Source organism: Haemaphysalis longicornis, unplaced genomic scaffold, assembly GCF_048455015.1.
Source record: "Haemaphysalis longicornis isolate Haplotype H1 unplaced genomic scaffold, Haemaphysalis longicornis Haplotype H1 scaffold_12, whole genome shotgun sequence".
NCBI lineage: Eukaryota > Metazoa > Arthropoda > Arachnida > Ixodida > Ixodidae > Haemaphysalis > Haemaphysalis longicornis.
Window position 1 is genome coordinate 104,414,784 of NW_027526225.1, and position 21,107 is coordinate 104,435,890.

General features: G+C 47.5%; 1 protein-coding gene across 3 annotated transcripts in view; it reads left to right on the forward strand.

The window, feature by feature from the left end:
• LOC144163171 (phospholipid-transporting ATPase ABCA1-like) overlaps nt 1-21,107 on the forward strand; it is a 149,673-nt gene that overhangs the window by 58,602 nt on the left and 69,964 nt on the right. For all 3 annotated transcript variants that reach the window (XM_077693995.1, XM_077693993.1, XM_077693994.1), the window contains 9 exons: nt 2,291-2,413; nt 6,314-6,496; nt 6,876-7,087; nt 9,951-10,127; nt 11,166-11,388; nt 14,111-14,332; nt 17,736-17,940; nt 19,603-19,731; nt 20,347-20,527. In XM_077693995.1, the coding sequence (XP_077550121.1) occupies nt 2,291-2,413; nt 6,314-6,496; nt 6,876-7,087; nt 9,951-10,127; nt 11,166-11,388; nt 14,111-14,332; nt 17,736-17,940; nt 19,603-19,731; nt 20,347-20,527 (1,655 nt within the window). The remainder of the gene's footprint in view (nt 1-2,290; nt 2,414-6,313; nt 6,497-6,875; nt 7,088-9,950; nt 10,128-11,165; nt 11,389-14,110; nt 14,333-17,735; nt 17,941-19,602; nt 19,732-20,346; nt 20,528-21,107) is intronic.

Here is a 21,107-nt window from a genome sequence, read left to right on the forward strand (position 1 = left end):
TTGTGCTGTTGTAAAATGTTGAGGTGTTGCTGTGCTTCGAAGCGCGATCGCGAGCCTCGGGGATGGAACGGTCGACACGAAAGTTGCTGGCTGTGCTGCGGCGCCGCGACCTGTTCAGGCAGCGCCCAATAGCTGCAGGACTACACGGTTGCCATAGAACGCGACTATAACACTTGATGTATGCGAAGTGAAATTTAATACCAAAATCCAGGTGGCTAAACATTAACGCTACTCAAATGACCATAGGGTGAACCTGCGCCCCGGGGACTGAAACGGGTAGGCTGGTTGGGCTATGCGACCGTTAGCTCGAAGCTGCTCAACTGTTGCCGTGACTACAGTCGTTCGTACAACACAGCCTGGGATTACAAAAACAATAATTTTAGCATTAAAACAGCAAAAAAAAAAAAAAAACGCCACAATTGCGGAGCCCTTAAATTTGATAAGAGTTTTAGCAGTCCGTCTGTTCCGTCGTGTACGTAGTTAACGTGCTCACCGGGACTCGTCTGGGCACTTGGACATTCGTAGCCGTAGGGGGATTAGTTGCCCGCGCCTCCTCGCCCTTCCGCGCGCGCAGGCGCAGACCGGTCCCGTCAACCCGGTAACTAAGTAACCAACAGAACAGACGGACTGCTAAAACTCTCTAATGTTAACTCTTTCGGGACCGCCGGAAAAAGTGATGAAAAAGGGAGGTCTCGGTAAAAATTTTTTATTACATGAAGCAAAGATACCATCCTGCTTTAGCATATACCAAAATGCAGCTAATTATATGTTCTTTGACATAAAATACCATGTTTTACTTCAACACTGACGATAGCACCATGAAAAAATCAGAAAGTAAGAACTTCGCAAAAAAACTACTGAAAAAGATAGAAAAAAGCGTAAATCTAAGAATAATTAAAAAGAATAAAATTATTTCAGGATATACAAAATCTAACACAATGCTTTGTTTATTCATCACGAAAGTTTGATGCGGCTAGGTGTAACTGGTTTTTTGTTTTGTGTGTGATTTCTTTGGCAATAGGGCCATGGCTACGTCGTCGCCCAGGTACACGCCGGGCTCTCGGCTCGGCGAAAACTTGATCCGTTTCTGCGCTGGTGGCAGGAGATCACCACAATAGGTAGTTAACACCCTAGCGAACAAATATAAACTAGCCAGAACATATTTCGAGCGCACATACCTACTCCAGAGCCAATTGAAACCGAAACCAACACCCACCTTTGAGCGCGATTCATGTTCCAGGCTGATCGACACCCAAATCCTCACTTGAGCTGAAATGCGATCTCTAAAGTCGCATTTCGACTCTTCACTGCCACTCTCATCGTCAAAATCCACAGTAGAAGGCGAAGATATGCGAGACGAGCCGACGCGTATCTCTTATCGCGCTCGCACGTGAGTATGTTTACATTTGGAACCACCGCCCGTCAGAATAAAATATCTGATGCGTTGCCGCCTGGCGATAAAAAAAGAAACTTCACAAAAGAGAAAACTCTAGTTTTCAAACTATCTTCTAGATGTCGCTAGGTGTTCCATCGAGCGAAAATTTTTATTCTGCAGGCTCGCGAAACCATCGATCATATGTGACCGATGGCCTATAGGAGCGGTCCCGAAAGAGTTAACGGCAGTTTTGTTGTCAGTGTTGCGTGCAGGCGCAACACAATATCACCAGTTAGGAAAAAGGTAGTGCAGTTAGTACTTTGTGATACTCTTAAAAATTATTTCAGGTAAGGCTGTTTAAGTGTTCTGTGTATTCAAAACTGATTGAAATGTGCACTTGACCCTGCAAATTACTGAAATAATGATTTTTTAAGCTCACAAGACGATGTAATAAATGTCCCTAACTGCTCCAAATCAAGATTCTTCTGCTCCAAAATCGAAATTTTGCTGCTCCGAAAACTGCTCCCAAATCTGTTTGGGCTGTCTCACCCCTGTGATTGGTATGGGCTGCCTTTGTGAAAAGTTTTCAGAAAAGCGTTTAATCAACTGAAATGTCAGAACATTGAAGTTAATTTACGAATGTTTTGCCATATCTTGTTTTGTCGTTACATCTGTTTGATCCATCAGGCTTTGTCACATCGATGTGGATATCCACATGTCATGATAAGAGGGTGTAAACCTGTTGTTTGCTTGAAACTAGCTGAATGTGCACTATAGGTGCCTGAGGAGGTTTTAAGTAGCCTTGTTAGTGGGCCTGAGGGCTGCGTCTTTGCTGGGTGATGGTGAGGTTATCGACTGGGCCTGCTAAGCATGCTCTCTGTTTGTCTCGGTTTGTCTTTGTCTTTGCGTCCACAGGTTAACGAAACCTTTGAGCCGCTGAACAGGCTGAAGACGCTGGCTCAGCGCTGGACTGTGGATGTTGCGCCAAAGTTGACCAGTTGGCTGAGCAACAACTCTGCAAGGCTGCAGCAAGTTAGGGTGAGTGTTGCTTGGCTTTAAAGGGGTCCTGCAGCTTCTTTTTTTTTTAAGTACGTCTGTTCTTTGTGTCATGCAGAGATAGATGCAGAAAGAATTTTCAAGGTCGTGTAGAAATGAAAGAGTTAATCAATTTTAAATTTAAAAATGCAAGCAAATTGCACGTTTCTCTCTCTTGAAAACCAAGGGACTGCTGATTGCTTCCCACTCTCCTCGATGACGTTGTATTGCGGCACCAATGACGGCAGCGAAAAATGCCGACTCTGAAAATTTTTAAGCCCATTGTTGTCTGATTTGAGAAGGTCCTTTCCGCACTTCTTGATGGCATTGTTCGGCGTCACCACGCCAACCGCGACCTGATGTTCGACACCAACAAGTAGAAGGCGAAGACCACCGAAGCCACCTTCCCATTGCTGCATTAATGTGTGTTGCTAGACTTATTTTACTGAAATCTACCACGCTCTCCAAGATATTTTTGTTTAACGCAGCAGCTGTTTATAACAAAACCTACCTCGAGATTGTGCCACAAGGTGGGTTCACAGAAAAACAAGAAAGTTGCAGATACTGGTTTTAAAAAAACTTGTCAGATGCTCACACCAAGAAAATTAAAAAAAAATGAAAAGAACTTGGCTTCCGCAGGATCGAACTACCAACCTTCAAAACAATAGCCTGATGCTTAAACCACTCGGCCATTCCAGCAATGCACCGAATTGCAAGAATTTGGCATTCACTGTCTGGGCATCAACAAATATAATTATGTGTGTGTAGTTTTTGTCGTTTTTCAGAAATTATGGCAGTGATAACATTTGTTTATCACAAACTGATCTCGGAGATAGCCCAATCATGCTAATACTACAAGCACTTAAGTCAGAGTGACCTCGTTTCACTCCTAGAAGCCTATCGTACAGTTGCGATCTCCCCGACACAGACCAATTTAGTCATGAAAGGAATGCGCCACTAGAATTACAGTTGTCTTTGTTAAATGCTTCCCAAAAATAATAGCTTGGTTGAATTTGTCTCATGGCGGCAATTGCTGCTACAGAGAAAAGGTGTGATTGTTCTTCGGTGAAGGGATCGACGTTTCCCAGTGTCAAATCACGGCCCCAAACTTTGAGATGCTCAAGATAGATTGAAAACCCCGAAGCGGCCGTCTGCTTTGCGATTCTTGCTGACTACACCACTTCTGGTATCGACGCTGAAATCTGCCGTGGATAGGCATCGTCATATGGAATGCAGACGGGCGATTTGGCATGCATTTTAGTGAAGCGCACAGACGCCAGGCGATGCTGAGAGTGATTCACGGTAACACGGCTTGGTGTGTCAGTATCAGTCTGCACGCATTCTGTGAACTCGCTCGGGGAGCAGTGAACGTTACAGTGCAAAAATGGTATATTCAATATAGAAAACATTGCCAGAAAACAGATACTAAATCAACTTAAAAAAATCCCGACATGCCCCTGCGGGAGGGGCACGAGTAAATGCAGAGCCTTAGCGGCGTTACGCGCGTGGCGGTGGCGATGGGTGTTGTAATGGTGGTGGTAGGGTTGTTGTTGTTGTTGGTATGATTGGGGAGAGAGAGAACGAGACCTTGAACTGGTGCCGCGATGCTGAAGTTGGATTGCGTCGCGGTACTAGTTGAAGGTCTTGCTTCCATCGCTTAGCAACTGCGACAACCGCGACGAGAAGAGAGCGAAGCAGAACTGGAGTGCGGCTGACGCGCCGACACCCGGGTTTATATTCCCAACGAACGCAGTAGAGGGAGAGGAGGCGGAGAGAGAGCGCGCTATCACGCCACCGTCACGCCACGACGCGCCCGCACCTGCTGTTGCTAGCGCGCGCTGCACCTGTTGTTGCAAGCGTGTTGAGGGCGAGGAGGAGTGGGGGAGAGGGCGCAGCTGCCGTGGTGCGGACGCCGAGTTACGGACGCATAACATCGTGAGTTAAAGAAATGCTCTGCATTTAAAAAAATAGCGCGATATCAGGGATTCGAACTTGCGAATTGTGAAACGACACACCTTGAGCTCCAGACCACACGGCCATAAGCTAGTGCTGCCAAGAGCGGAAATATAAAGTATATAATGTATAGCCAGTTTACATTTTATTTAGTTTTTCGTATTCCAAGCAGCTTAGGTGATTATTTCTTGAATAGCGTTCGTGCAGTAAGCGTCCCCCAAATTTCCACAAATATCTCATTTCTAGTGACCGCATTCCTTAGGCAGAAAAGCGTTCGCTCAGTGCAGAAAGTGCTTCCCACACCTTCGTTTTAGGCTGTAGAATAAAAGTTTCAATTGATTTTAATTCCTTAGTACCTATATTAACTTCGCTGACTCTTCTCCTGGCTTCAATGGGCCTTTTATTTTTATACTAGCGTACCAGCCAGCAAAGCGTCGCATGTGCATTTGTGTGGAGCTGCTTGGACTTGGAGCTTGATACAGTCTCCATACTAACAAACTAAAAGGACTTTCTTCCAGGCAAAAACGTGTCGTGGCTTATTTTCAACTGAGCGAACGAATTGCAACGACCCGCCAGCGGCTGACAAAATGCTGGGCCGACTGATTCTGTCGAAGAGTCGGTGAGCCGTGCAGTAGCGCAGTCAAGCCTAGCCATCTCGTTTTGACGTCATACGAAACGTCATAGAAAATCGTCGAGGAGAATGCAGAGAGGAGGACAGCATCTTCGAATTGATTTTTCTACTGAATAAAGTCTCGTAAACGCACTGAGGGTGGTCGAAACATGGCCTACAGAGTCCAGACTGCAATTTGCGCTAGTAATCCCGCAACGTTTACGAATCACTTCAGTGTCTTTTTAATGCATTGTTTCTATGGGGAGTTTGCCAGGACTGCAGTGATCCATCGTAAGAAGCAAGTCATTGTAAACCTTGGGGACATATAACCGGAGTTCCACTGTACTAAGAACTACTGCCTAAACTGAAGTGTGAAATTCGTAAACTACTAAACTCATGTAAAAATAAAAACAAACAAGCCAGCATACAAATTTTCTTGCGTTACAAGAATTCTTGTTTATAAATAACATCAGCAATTTGATTTGTGGTACATGTACGCAGTAGAGCCCTGTTGATACATTATCTGTTCTTGTTCTGCTCATGTTATTAAGGGTATTTCTGCAGTTTCATTTACTTTCAAGCAATGTGTTTTCCCAGCAAATGCCATTTCCCCCCCCCTCCCCCCCCCCACTTCCCTCAACTAGTGTATCAACGAGGTTCTAGGGTTTTTTTTTTATTAAGTCCTGATGTAGTGAATTTTAAAACAGCTGGTGCTCTTTTTTTTTTTCCATCTTTGGTAGATGAGCAATTACCGGTTTCTTGAGGTTATTTTGGCAGACAGTACAAATAAAAGGTTTTTACAACCAATTCACATGCAGCGAGTTGTAATTTGAGTGTTTTTAATAATTTCACTGCACTTCCATGCTCGACGTTATTAGCTCTGCAGGTATATCATGAAACTGGGTACTAATACACCGTAGAGTGAAGTTGTTGGATCTTCCCGGCCGCGGCGGCCGCTTTTCTGATGGAGGCGAAAAGCAAAAGCGCCCGTGTGTACTAGATTTTGGCGCACGTTAGAGATCCCCAGGTGGTCAAAATTAATCCGGAGCCCTCCACTACGGCGCGCCTCATCGCCTGCGTTCCATCGGCGCGTTAAAACCTAACAATCAATCAATCGATCAATCGAAGTTGGATCAATCACTGTTTCTGGGTTTCGGTCAGTGTGGGCCGTTATCACAGAAACAGTCCATGGCTGTCTCCTGTCTAGCTTGTAATCGCGCTCATGGCTGTTCTTTCAACCAACCTTAATTTAAAGATGGACGAAAATATTGGTTCGTAAAGTGTTTCTGCCGTTGAACTTCTGTTGTGACTCCTCCCCCTTCCATATTCTTGATTTTCAGAAGTTGTCCATGTCCGGAGGCCTCGAGGCCTTCCTGGTTGCTGGAGAGGGCAGTGGACTGGACTTGGGGGACGTTCCCGACGCATCTCGCATCCAGAGCACGCTCACCTGGCTGCTGTCTGACTGGGACGGTCACCTGGACAGGGTCAACAGGGTCGCTGAAGGGGTGTACCACGTCTTTGAGGTGAGCCACTGGCCACTCGCGCAAGGGGGGCTCTTCCACGAACGTGCCAGCACCCCTGCAAACCCTCTGCCCATCTGCTGGCTTCCTTGTTCAAAAGGGTCATTTGTGCACTTTATGCACTTCATGTTGACAGTCAAATGCAATGAGCTATGGTGCATGTGTGTGGTCTCAAACCTAGTTAGGCATGCAATTTCTTCCCCCTTGGTATTGTGCAAACGTCTTACCAGTGCTTAGATATGTCGTCATTCACCTCTTAATACCAAGAGAGTTTAATAGCAGAGATTATGAGATGGCAGTTGCAGTTGATGGCGCAAAGGGCAGATTCGCTTAGTTATGTTTTGCTCGAAAATTTATCACGTTTTTTTTTTTTTTTTTCCAGTGCTTCGAAATGAATCGCTTTGAGGGTTTCTCCGAAGAGGAGGCGCTGATGCCGCGTGGCCTGACCCTGATGCGGGAGAACAAACTCTGGGCAGCGTTGGTGTTCACCGGGTTGGACAGCGCCCCGGACACGCAAGAGCTGCCACCGTTCATTCGCTACAAGATTCGCATGGACGCTCGCAAGGTCGACTCCACCAAGAGGGTCGAGGACCGGTGAGGCTTGGGACCTTTTGTTTGTTCATATATTTGGCCCATCACTAGTAACTGGAGAAGGGCATCTTGGGAATCGTGACATTTCCTTTCAATTCATTTGTTGATATTGTTACGAAGGCGAAGGCATACGAGTACGGACCTCCGCCATGTTGGCAAGCAGTTTGCAGGAAAGTTGCCCCCGTCCTGACGACGAAGAGCCAAAGGCCAAACTTATTAATACATGGCAAGTAGCGAAAAGTGGTGGTACGGGCCCACTGGCATGCTTCAAACATGGCAACACGAATGGGCAGAGAAACGTACTGCCGCAGAGCTCAAAACCACACTGGGGCTTGTCAGAAAGAGAGCCTATTTATAGTCTCCAATGCAACGGTCAAAACGGGTGCTGACATGTCCGGAGCAGAGTCGCACACTCCAACAGACACGCATGCACACGAAAGTCCTCCAAAAACGTGAACAGCCGTCGTAGCAAGCCCGTGCATGCACGAGAGGGTTCTAGCTGCAATGCATTCTCGATGCCACGGAAGCACCACGGCATGCACCAACCTGCTCAGTTCAGTTTAGTAAGTGGTCTTCGCAACAGACCTCTGAGCTCTGCAGGAAAGCCTGGCGGCAAGTTGTGTTGGATGCTGTTGAAGCCTGCATGCCACGTCGACATACACTCCACAGGCGATTCGTAACAGTACCCTCAGGACCACTAGGTATTACTGAGGAGGTTGGTTAATACTAATGAACAAGAACACAAAAATAGTAGTTTGTACGCAGTTACTAACACAGCAATGTGGCTCCTGCTCGTACAGTGTTAGCTATAGCATTTTCGAATAAGTCATGGTCTTCAATGGTTGCGGTTGATGAGAAAATGTGGTTCTATTCTTTGGCAGTATGTGGTAGGAACGAAGTGATAAAGGCATCTCAGTGAAATTATTCTGAACTGTCTGACTCTGTGGCCATAATTAGAGTAAATACAGGGCTATTGCATGTGTTAAAAATGACACATTTTTTGAGTGCCATTGTAATCTTTGCAGAACAAAATTGATTTTGTATGAAGTGTAAGTGAAGGTGTACTGTTGTTGTTGGTGGCGTTTATCAATTATCAGTCACCCACTCACTGTTGACAGGTTGCAGGTAGTCTAAGCTCTCACCTCCCCATAGAATGCGTGCGGAAAACAGATTCCAGTCCCGCAGAACTGTGCTGATCAAGTGATTTCTGCTGGAAGCGCAGCTGCAGGGGCTGCAAGGTGTGCCTGAAAGTGGAAGTGAGTCCACAATGGCAAAGCGTTGCCAAAAAGGCCAAACAGCAAAGGTGAAATCAAGCCGAAACCTGGAGAAAGCAACAAGAAGAAAAAGAAAAAAAGAAACACTTCTCTTTCAAAACGAGAATGATGGGAGAACGCAAAGTTTTCCAAAATCAAGTCCAACACCAAACGAACAAACCCTGAAGCGAACACCTGTTTCTTACCGGGACAGTTTACTGCACTGCGATTGTGCTTTGCAATAACGGGCGCTCCATCGCCGTCATTAGCTGGAGGGGCGTGTGATTTTTCTGCGCATCCATTTGCACATCCATGCACTCCTATCCAAATCCAAACTGCTTCGACCGGCGCAGAATGGCGGAATCGGATAGACGTAGGCTTCATAACGCGAGGAACACAGGTTCGATGATGACCACAGGAAGCGTTTCATTTTTATTCACTTCACCGACCATCGTCATCATCGATGATGATGATCATGATTGATAGTGGTATCCCCTTTGTAATGGGATGATGATGCATCATTTTACTCCCCCCCAAAAATCTAAAAAGAATCTAATATAACTATTTTTTACACTCTTCGTTTAATACTAGCGCTGCTTAGGGATGGCACAAAAACTTATTAGGCACAAAATACTTATTTTTTCTGTTACATGTGGTAGCTGTCCTAGGAAATATTCCCCTCTCTGCTTTTCATCCACCAGCACTCTAATCTTCTTTTCGTCGCCTCGACAGCCTTGAAGTTAACTTCCTCTGTGCTACCCTTAAATCCTAGGGCTTCTGGAAGCCCAATATTCCCTTCATGTAGATTTGGATGGATACCCTCACATTCCAACACCATGCGCCGCATAGTTTCTGTTTCTTTTCCGCAGACCACGCATACCCCATAATTTTGTGAATACTTCCCCACAAAACTCTTAGTTCGCAGGCAACCTGCTCTAGCCTCAAAAAGCAAAGCACTGCCCTGGGAATTATCGTAGAAATTTTCGTTTATGATGTCTAATTTCTTAGCTTTGTACATCTCTAACGAAGTTCAGCTTCCATTTTTTCTCTCCATTTGTTCGTTTCTATCTGCCTTGCCTTTTTGCTGGTTACCTTGGCTGTCTTGGATTCTCCACTGTTCTTTCCATGTTTCATTGTTAGTCTTGTAGCCCTCCTTGGTTCTCATGTCCATGGTTCTCATGTATAGGTGCCTAAAAACTTCAGCTCTCCACCTACATTGATCCATTGCTGTCAACCTCCTCTCAAAACATATTTTACTCTGTGCTTCTCGAACTTCAAACGACGCCATCGCCGTCAGAGAAAGTTGTCTTTTGTGCAGTGCATTTTGTGGCGGACTACAGACATCAGTTAGAGGCCGAAAGTTTTGCTTTAACTCATCAAGCAAAGCAAAAGGCTTGCAGCCAACTTGCTAGGCTTGGCACCCAACGTCAAAGCGTATGTGCCTTGGGAAAAAAAAGGAAAGGCGTAACCATCGAGCACACTGTATACTTATTTTGGCCTTGATTATAATTTGGTATGTTGTGCCCACTTTTGTCCTAGCCGTGCCATAAAAAGGTGTTTTGTCGTCAGTTCAAGACTCCGAATCCCGGTTTCGGTTCCTGTTCCCCCCGCAGGATCTTCCGACCGGGCCCCCGGCGCCGGCCCACCATCGACCTGAAGTACCTGACGTTTGGCTTTGCGTACCTGCAAGACCTGGTGGAGCACTCCATCATCTCCCTGCAGACGGGCTGGAAGAGCGGCACGGGCGTCTACCTGCAGCAGTTCCCCTACCCCTGCTACATCTTTGACCAGTGCGGGGCTTCTCTCCTCCTCCTCTCCTCCTTTCTTTCATCTTCATGTGCTCCGCCTATCACTCGCTCAAGCATAGCTGCAAAGACGAGTGTGTTTTTTCGTCAGCCGCAGGTTATTGAGGGGGACGCGATGATCGGAGTGAACTTTTCTGTTTTTTGGCGTAGAGTGATGAAATTTGACATGCACATAGGAAAACACTCCAAATGGAGGAATGTAAAATTTCATGGTGATCCCTTCAGTAGTTATTGTTTTACAGAGGTTTACATGTTGCCCACCCGTGGAAAGCCTAGCAAGGTATTGACACATGCTAGGAAGTTCTGAATACTTTTAAATTGTAGTCAAAAGAACACTACAGGGCAAGACAGTCGTAAATTTTTTTTGACACCCTTCATTTTTTTTACAGAAAAGAATAATTTCACTTGTACCCTGTAGGACACAATCGACGTAGCCGTAAATTCCACATTAAAAAAATAACTAGGCCCTAAAATGAAAATCCGAGACTGTCTTGCCCTGAAGAACTCTTCAAGGATCGAAATAAAGCAGACAGGGTCAAAATCTGACCAGTGGTTGCCATGCTATCCTTTCCACCAGCAACGAAGAACTCGTTAAATGCACTTTTGAGAAAACGGCTCTCAAGTCTCACACCTGCGCTTAAACCTCTAGCTACTGTTCCATAAATACCAGGCACACAATGTGCAAAATGGAAATAGTGTTAGTAGTTGCGAAAGTGGGCATCTATGATCTTATTTCGTTCATACGTGTGTGGTATATATGCAGCCAGGCGATTTCCTCAGAAAACCTTGTCGTTTCATGAGTCAGGCTCATTGCCTAATGTAAATTACGTTTATCGACCAGATTTAGGGGAAATCCCCAAGGTGGAGTAAGTTGTATAGCTTTCCCTTGTAGCCGTATGGCTGCATTTAGGTGGATGTCAAACTTCCTTTACAAAATTATCTTTATGCGGGAGCAGTTTTCCTGCTCGAAGGTGCAGCTGTTGTTGTGCTGAGCGGGGAAGTGCCCTCGTCGTTCTCGTGCAGGTTCATCGTGACGATAGCGGAGTCCTTCCCCATGTTCATGGTGCTGTCGTGGGTGTACTCGTTCGCCATGCTCATCAAGAGCATCGTGCGGGAGAAGGAGCTGCGCCTCAAGGAGGTCATGCGTGCCATGGGCCTGGGCAGCGGCGTCCTCTGGCTCTCCTGGTTCATCGACGCCTTCGGCTTCATGCTCCTCTCCTCGCTCCTGCTCACCTGCATCCTCAAGGTCCGCCCCTCCCTCTCACCTCCTCCTCCCCCATCCTCTTCTTCACTGGTCTTCACTCTCTCCTCCTCCTCCCCCATCCTCCTCTTCACTCTTCTTCATTCTCTTCTCTTCCACCCCCATCCTCTTCACTCTTCTTCATTCCCTTCTCCTCCCCATCCTCTTCTTCACTGGTCTTAAAACAACTTTTAATTTTCTTAACAACATCTTAAAACATCTTTTAATTTTCAAGTAAACTTTGTGAAACTTGTCAGTCTTGCTGTTTTTTTCCCCACTAATTTTGAATATCAGCTGGTCAATAATTTCCCATGATAACTGGAGATAATTAGCCATTTTCGGTCAAGAAATAGGCAAGACTGTGTTGTTCATAAAACTGTAATCTTTATATTTTCTGATACTATGAACCTTGGTGAATGCCATAATCGAAGCAGTTTTTTGATGCATCCCTTGGAACTAATTTCACAGCTCGTTAAACTGTGATGGCAACAGTGACAAGGAACCATTTTGAGTGAACATTTCAAACACCGCAGTTTAATGAGCTGTGAAATTAGTTCCAAGGGGTGCATCGAAAAACTGCTTCGATTATGGCATTCACCAAGGTTCATAGTATCAGAAAATATAAAGATTACAGTTTTATGACCAACACAGTCTTGCCTATTTCTTGACCAAAATGGCTAATTATCTCCAGTTATCATGGGAAATTATTGACCAGCTGAAAAAATAATGGCATATTCAAAATTAGCGGGAAAAAAAAATGCAAGACTGACAAGTTTCACAAAGTTTACTTGAAAATTAAAAGATGTTGTTTTAGGACCAGTGTCCCCCCTTAACTAAGGCAGTAAGTTGGACGAGTTGGTTACTAACTAATAAAATCATCGTACTAGCGAACATTAAACAGAGACAAAGGTACAAGAGGCAACGAAACACACGCTAGAACTTCAACTCAGTTTATGCAACAGAAACACAGAAAAAGGCTATATGTACATGAAACATGAAAAGGGGGAAAAGCAGCGAACACAAATAAAATAAAATAAAATAAAATAGCATCGCACTCATCACACTTGCTCATATCACAACGCCACATCTGGATGCGCGCACTCCAGATTTTCTGCAGACGCGCATCCTGTACAGGTCTTCCTCGCAGACAGAACGGGAAATTTTTTAGGCCTTCATGATAGGCAGAGAAGGGGAAAGATGCATCAGTTCACCATCCTTGGCACTGTCCGCAAAGGAAATCGGTTTTTTGGAGACGGGGAGCAGGTTGTGCACGGGTGAGGGGTGATAGCCGCACACACGTAAAGGTTTCATTTACGCCATGTGATATTGGCGGGCACTGTGATGTGGCGTTGTGATATGAGCAAGTGTAACGAGTGCGATACTATTTTATTTTATTTTGTTTGCGTTCGCTGCTTTTCACCCTTTCCACGTTTCATGTACATATAGACTTTTTTCGCGTTTCTGTTGCATAAGCCGAGTTGAAGTTCGTGTGTTTCGTCGCCTCTTGTACCTTTGTCTCTGTTTGATGTTCGCTAGTACGATGATTTCCCCCCTTAAAGGGCAGCACACGTTGTGTTGTGCATTTGGTTCCAGGCTTTTGTGGTTCATGAACGCACAGGCTGTGAGTGTGCTTGTGTGCTCTGATCTCTGTCGTAAGGGCACAGCTCGGGTAAACAAACCGGCTTGTTCTTCATGTGCCCTACCTGAGTGCTGAGAGACTCACTGCTGATTGCTGTTCCAAAATCCACAAGCCCAGCAATGTTCATCATACAAGTTGATAGTTTTCAGCTCCGAAACAGCGATTGTACTTTTTTTTTTTTTTTTTACCGTGTAGTCAATATTGAGATGTGCCTAATTAAAATAGGCTCACATCTGACACATCTTGCTTCCTGAGATTCAAAGGTGGGAGGGAGCAAAGCATGCTTTTTTGATATAAGCATTTGCCTTGCTCTCTCGCCCACTTGCTCACTCGCACTGTCTCACTTGCTGACCTCAGCTCACTCACACTCTCTAGCTTACTCACTCACCTCAGTTCAAGTAACTTACATCACCAGTGTTGTATTCTTGAGACTGGTAAGAAACATGTCACAATGCCACTCCCATATCATCATCATCATCAGCCTATCTACGCCCACTGCAGAGCAAAGGCCTCTCCCATGGATCTTCATTAATCCCGACCCTGTGCTAACTGCAACCAATTTATCCCCACAAATTTCTTGATCTCGTCTGCCCACCTAACTTTCTGCTGCGCCCTGCCACATTTGCCTTCTCTAGGGATCCACTCTGTTGCCCTTTATGACCAATGGTTATCTTGCCTTCACATTACACGCCCTGCCCACGTCCATTTCTTCTTCTTCTTAATTTCTACTACTGTGTCAACACGCGCTTGTTCCCTGACCCACCCCGCTCCCTTCTTGTCACTTAATGTTACACCTATCATCTTCCGTTCCATTGCTCGCTGAGTCGTTCTCAATTTAAGTTGAACCCTCTTAGTGAGCCTCCAAGTTTCTGCCCTGTAGGTGAGAACCGGTAAGATGGAGCTGTCATACACTTTCCTGTTCAAAGACAATGGTAGGCAGGCTGCCATTCGTTATCTGAGAATGCCTGCCGAGTGCACTCCACCCCATTCTTATCCTTCTAATCATCTCTGCCTCATGGTTGGGATCCGGGTTTGCGCTCCATGATTGCACTCCCCTGTAGCCCAGCTCGCGTGTTGTTGTTGTCGCAGTTTGGCCAGGTGCTGGACCACTCGGACCCGGTGGTGATCTTTGTGTTCCTGGCCTGCTTCGGGGCCTCGATCGTGTGCAAGGCCTTCCTGGTGGCCGCCCTCTTCTCGCGGGCCAACATAGCGGCCGCGGCCGGCGGGATCCTCTTCTTCACCTGCTACCTGCCCTACCCCTTCGTCAAGCTCTGGAAGGACCGCCTCAGCATTCACCACAAGAGCGCCGTGGTCAGTGCATCCTTCTGGCTGCTCCACTCCTTGTATGTGGATGTGGCAACCACCCAGGGTACCCACCGTGGTGGCTTAGTGGCTAAGGCGTTGTTGCGCTGCTGGACACGAGGTCGCGGGTTCGATTCCCGGCCGCGGCGGCCGCTTATCTGATGGAGGCGAAAAGCAAAAACGCCCGTGTGTACAAGATTTCGGCGCACGTTAAAGATCCCCAGGTGGTCTATATTAATCCGGAGCACTCCACTACGGTGTGCCTCATCGCCTGCATTGCGTCGGCGCGTTAAACCCTACAATCAATCAGTCAATCAATCAATCAATCAATCAATCAATCAACCACCCAGGGTGTCCTGGAATAAGGCAGAACGAACGCTCAGCCATTCAAGAATTGCGGTAGCTTTTAGTTTTGAATGCACAATTGCGTTCAGTTCACAGGCATAAGATTGTGTTTGAGAGGGACTCAGCGCACCAGCAGGAAATGAGGTGTTGCCTGCTCTCACTTTCAATAATTAAAAAAAAAAAGCTTTGTTGGTTGCCTGTTTTTCTGCTTAGCGACTGCAGTGAATCTCTGTGGCATTGGTTGCTAAAGCTTTAAGCTAAAAAAATTTCTGTGGCATTGGTTGCTAAAGTTTCAAGCTAAAAAAAATTCAGGGAAGCTTGCACTCGCGGGCAAGACTTGGATGGGGAATCTGATGTAGGTGAGCATTGCCGGACACGTGGTTAAAGGAGTACTGACACGAAATTTAAAAGCTGAGATAACTATGTAAAGGGCTTCCTTTGTATATGGAGATGTCTGCCAGCAAATTTTAACAGTAACCATTCAGTACAGCATATTTTAAATCCATTTTAATCTTTGCACGCAAGAGAAACTCAGAACGGATACCCTTTCGCAATCGGCATCAGCATGACGCTATCTGCTCCTCCTGGCCCCGAACTGCCGACGTGAGGGCCCCGTGATGTTGCCAACACACTGGCTGCGGTTGGTGCGTGCTGCTCCGGTGTGGGTATCACGTCACGCTTTCGGGGCTGACGTCATGCTGCCCAAGTGCGTGGAGATGGTGCAAACCACGGCTGTTCTGGGCACACGCGCGCCCACACCAGCAGTAGTGTGATGAGGACAGTGGCATCACGAGTGGCCTCCTGTCATGGTAGCCGCCTCAGTGGTCGTTATGTCGAAACCGAAACTGGCACGGATAAACGAGGCTGCTGTAAATAATTATTTACAGAGTGACCGACCGTCTAATGTGGCATTCTATGAGTAGTGGGCTGGTAACAGCCGTAATACAGTGGAACCCCGCTGGTACGTCCCCCGGACATACGACGACCCGCTTCTTACGACGGATCACCTCAGTCCTGGCAAACTCCCCATAGAAACAATGCAGTAAAAACCCCGATGATATGACGCTCGGGTGCATGCGGTCCGCTTCATTTGACGGACCCTGGTGAGGGTAAACCGGCGTTTTTTCCATATTTTACCCCGCTTCGCCGCCTCGTCTCGACCTCTTTCTGTTCTGAACCCCCGTTCAGCGATGCTCGATGTGCAGAGGTCCGCATGCGGGCCAGACCACTTGCTCGACAGACGCAAGCAGCAGGCGGGTACTCATGAGCAGGAGGTAACCTTCGACGGCCCCACGCGGCAGCAGTATGGCAACGCGCCAACCGTGAGAAGTCGAAGTTCCCGTGGCAGGCGGATCGTGAATTTGAGCTCCTATCGAGCCGCCGCCGAATGCGAAAACATACGACGCAACCCCGCGGTGATGGCCAAACACCCACTTTCTCTGCCCGCTCGATCCAAGTTTCTTACTTTCAATGCGCTCTCTCTCCCTGTATATCTGCTCTCTGCTTATCAGTCTTACAAAGCCGCTATGTCACTCTGCTCCTTTCTTCAGTAGAGTGTCTCAATTCACGTGTGTCCACCACAAGGGTGGATACGCGTATATTTTGGCACCGCCATTTTGGGTCAATCGCTGGCCACCACTGCAAGTCACTTTAGCCAGACCACGCTATAATTTTCGCCGCAACACGCTTTACTCCCGAAGTTTGAATCATCCATTTCGCATTGCTGGATCTTGTGGGAAACGAAAACAGCTATGTGTTGAGCACTGACCCAATAGCGACGGCACGGGGCCGATCAAAGGGTGTCTCCACCATGTACGGGAATGCCGTTTTTTTTTCCTCTCCGCCTTGTACTATTGTTCGTTTCGCTTGGCCTTGGCAGTTCTACACTCGGCTCTTCCACTCTCAATTTGCTCGACCACGTCGGCCATATTTCACACGCGCAAGGCGAAGGGCTGGCGAGCTATAAATAGCGCCGGACACGCGGCTGTCGCGTAGCACGCAACGCTTCGCTGGCGGGCTTGGACGTATGGAGGGGAGGGGGGCACAACATAGGGCATTGCTTTTTTTAATTTGGGATTTCAGCTAGAGGTTTGCAAATTACGCGAGAACGCGCAAAATATAGTAGTTTATATAAGTTCTTAGTTCACCTGTCGAGTGAGATCGTCTACTAGGCCGGCATTTACCCGCACCCCGGTCGTATGACACCCCGGTCATACGACGCTTTCTCGCGGTCCCTTGAAAGTCGTTTATCGGAGTTCCACTGTAGAAAAAAAAAAAAAGAAAGAAAAAACTTAATGTAAAAGTTTCGTGTAAGTACTCTTTTAAGTAGCAGTATCATTGTTAATCTGCATGGTTGTGGTGCTAGTAATCGTCGCCATGTGCATCAAAGAGGTCATCCTCTCTTTCGCAGTGAGTGGTGGATGCAAAGTCATCCTTAGCATTGTAGACCACCAGCTCTTCGTCATGCACTCGAGGCAGTGGTGGTGGGATCTGCAAGTCATCTCGGGAAGGAGCGGCACACCCGTAGCCATGTCTCCAATTATCCATAATGGCTTCTAGAGAATGCGCAGCCGCAGTGACCTCTCCCAAGCAGGGTGTCTTTTCACCTTGAGCATTAGCTCTGGAGGATTTTTTTTTTAATACGCTGTAGCGCTTAACGACAGGGCTGGAGGGATTTTTTTCCCTGTTTTTTTTTCCTGCAACGGCAAACTTACGGCTCTTACAACAGCTCTGCTCTTAGAATCAAATTGCTTCCCATAAATCCATAGCTTTGTAGACACTTTGTTGGCTTGGGCCACACCTTGTTGGAGACAGTTATGACAACCCTCGTGTAGTGCTGCAAGCACTTCAATAGTTCATGGGTGGGCAGCTGAATGTAGCCACATGCTGAGAAGGTGCACATGCACACCTAATTTCACAGTGGAGGTTCTGGCTAGCTTTCACGGTGGGATTACTATTTCGCAGAGCCGTTTCTGTGTGCGGACATTCGGTAGCTGCAAAGAAAAGAAGTCTCTTTCTCCTCCCTACATCATGTGTGACCGCTGCTGCGTGTGAACCCTTTTCACAGAGCCTGGTGCCCAACGTGGCCTTTGGGCTGGGCTGCAGCTACTTTGCCCACTTTGAGGAGCAGGGGGTGGGCGTGCACTGGCACAACCTGCTCCAGGGGGGCCTGCCCCCCGACTCCTTCTCCATCGCCCACGTCATGGCCCTGCTGCTGCTCGACGCCCTGCTCTACTTCGCCCTGGCCTGGTACCTCGAGGCCGTCTGCCCCGGTCGGTACCTCCTGACTTTGCTAGACACGTACTCGGTAGCGCTACCAAACAAAGTAAAGCTTGGTAATGTTTACTCATGTTTGCATGGTTTCTTTTCTAAAACTTGTGGCAACAGATGCAAGGGCTTGAGCACTAGGAGCTAGTCAACTGTGGACTTGCTTTTGATACACGGAACCTGCCGGGAGTGTCGCAACTGGTGCATATTGAGCAACTCTGGGGGAAGGCTGCAAATCGTTTGTGCAAAAGACAGTGAGACCAGTCTCAGTTGTAGATTTTGGTGCCGTGTGGCATTGGGGAATATTCTCTCTCATTAGTGTTGGAGCTGTTTGCATCTGATAGTTAAAAGTGGCTTGAGCCTCCCCCATCGCTTGTGCGGTCCTGGGGGTGTTCTGGTTGACTTGGGTGTCACAGGTTTCAGTGATTATGACAGCCTTCCTCCATGCAAGGCGACATCCTTGTTAATGTGGCTGAATCATGATCTTTGTCTCGTGTTGAGACTTCAAACCAAGTGCCTGTGGCTAATTGTGTGTCCGTTGGAGGTGTTTAAACATGTCTGCATTGTGCCTGGGGCTTTTGTCTTGAGTAATGTGAGGCAGAAAGACAGCAAGTTGGGCTAGTTAACTGAGACTGATCATTTCGAAAGAACAGCACGAAAGCGACAGAACACGAGAAGGCGGGACGACGACACCCTCGGTCGCCAAGATATGAAACCATGTGGTTGTTCAGAGGGGTATATATATGTGTGTTGCTTTCTCATAAACTTGAGTTGCGGGTTCAGCACTGTGTCATCGTCCCACCTTCTTATGTCCTGTCTCTTTCGTGCTGTTTTTAAGTGCAGAGCACTTTAGGGGCTCGCCTTGTCATCGTAGCTCTCTCGCTGGACCCAAGTAGAGCCACATGGCGTTCCGTCATAGCAGCTGTCGTCGCGATGTAACCCAGAGGCTTCGAAAGCCAAGCGGTTTATATAGTCATAAGCATTTGAAACTCATGAACCGCTGGCACTTGTCCTACATCTCCCCGTTGTTTAGCGCAAAAAAAAAAAAAACTAGGTACGTTTGAGGCAAAATATACGCAATTAACCGGCAGCGACCGCATTCATTTAGTTAGGAACGCGGTAGCATTTCGGCTGGCGTACCCGCAAATTTTCCCGCCATTTTTTCGCGGGGCTACCGTGGTTGCCAGACCAGGACTGCCCTCTTTTGATTAGCTCGCATCATCTGTAAAGGCCCCGGATCTGTCAGCCCGCTCTGGTAACAAACCCCTGCTCGTTCGCGCCGTGGGCTCGGGCTTGAGCCTGGCTTTTTTTTTTTTCGCTTCGTCCCCACGGGAGGTACTACAAACGTATGGGGCCCGTAAAGGCAGTCCGTAAAGGGGAGGGCAGTCCTGGTCTGGCAACCATGGGGACGAAGCGAAAAAAAACAGGCTCGAACCCGAGCCCACGGCGCGAGCGAACAGGGGTTTGTAACCAGAGTGGGCTGACAGATCCGCGCCCTTTACGGATGATGCGAGCTAAACCCCTGCTCGCTCGCGCCGTTGTTCTTTTCTAGCTCGTAGGTATGCGTTTTCAGTGCCTTGCATCATTTATATGTAAGTGTTTTGCCACATGTCCTTACTCTGCGCGCTTTGCCTCCCCACCCATTTTTACCTGGTTACAATGTACAGGGCAGTACGGAGTGCCGAAACCCTGGTACTTCTTCGTGACGAAGTCCTACTGGTGTGGCACTCCACGTCAACCCAGCCTGAGCAGGAAGTCAGCCTGGGAATCCTGCAATGGGGCAGCCTCTATGAATGGTGGGCGGCAGCCTGGATTTCTCTTTCACATTTCTTTACCTGCAAACTGTATTGTCCTACTCCCAGTAACTGCCGACCGCGCATTTTTAAAGATCGATATCTCTTACCTTGCATTGGCTTGCTGGTATGGTGTCAACAAAGCGTGAAAGTATGCAAGCTAAAGGGAAGATTGAAGGCTAAGTATTCATCCTGTGAGGTTCTTTCCCTTTGCCCTGTGTACTTTCATGCTTTTTCTTTTTTTAAGTATGATGCTAAAGGGTTAAAAATTTGTGGATCTTCTGTTCACTGTGTATATGAGCAAGTGTCCTGTAATGCAGCCCTTATACTACATATTCTGTTACGTACAAGCTTTGTCAATATTTTGGGTATCATGAAGGCTTGAAATTAAGCAACCCTGTCTCCTGTAAAGAGTGGTGTTATGCTTATTATAAAGTTGAGGAAGCCACTTTCTCTTGCCTGTTTCCGGATGTTGTGATGCTCATGTATCCAGACGACCTCTCGGGCTTTGACCTGCTCTTTTTGCTTTTTGAGCTGCATTTTCTGGATGTGTGTGTGTGTACATGCTAACAGACACGCATGTTCTCTTCGTACTCCTCGGGTTTTCCGTACTGTCAGGGCGGTGCGAAGACATGGAGGAAGAGCCCCATGACCTGCCCCTGGGCGTGCTCATCCGTAAGCTGACCAAGGTCTACGCTGGTGCAGACCGGGCGGCCGTCAACGAACTCAGCCTCAACTTCTACGAGGGCCAGATCACCTCGTTCCTTGGCCACAACGGCGCCGGAAAGACGACCACCATGTGAGTGGCGCTGCCTCGCGCCGGTTGGCTCGAGGGCTGCCATTAGAAGCCACTGTAAATTGTCAGAGGTAGTCGAGGTGTCGCGAGTCACACCCCACATTACCGTATTTGCTCTAATCTAACGCGCCCTCGATTGTAACGCCCGTTTTTCGCGGTCCGAAGAAGAAGAAAAAACGCTACGTCCTCGATTGTAACACGCACTAGACTTTCATTATTTAATACAAAAATGCAACTTTTTCTCACTTGGAACAAGCAAGGTTTATTCCAAAGGTGGCACGAAAGGAAATGTGCCGGTTATTACTGGCAAGACAGTCACCACCACGACGACGGTCCGGGGCAGCGACAGCTCTGTCGTTACAGGTCTCTGAGCCGCTCGTTGCTGCTGCACGTACTGTGCCAGCGGGTCTTCTATTTGGGGATGTCGCCCCCTCTTTGGTCTGCTGAACCCTTGCCGTGTCGCCTTGCTTACGAAAATTTTCTCTTTCTGTTGGCGCCAGTCCCGCACGCAAGTGTCCGGAACACTGAACGCACATGACGCGGCCCGATTTCCATCGCTTACTCGCCGCGGTGGCTCAGTGGC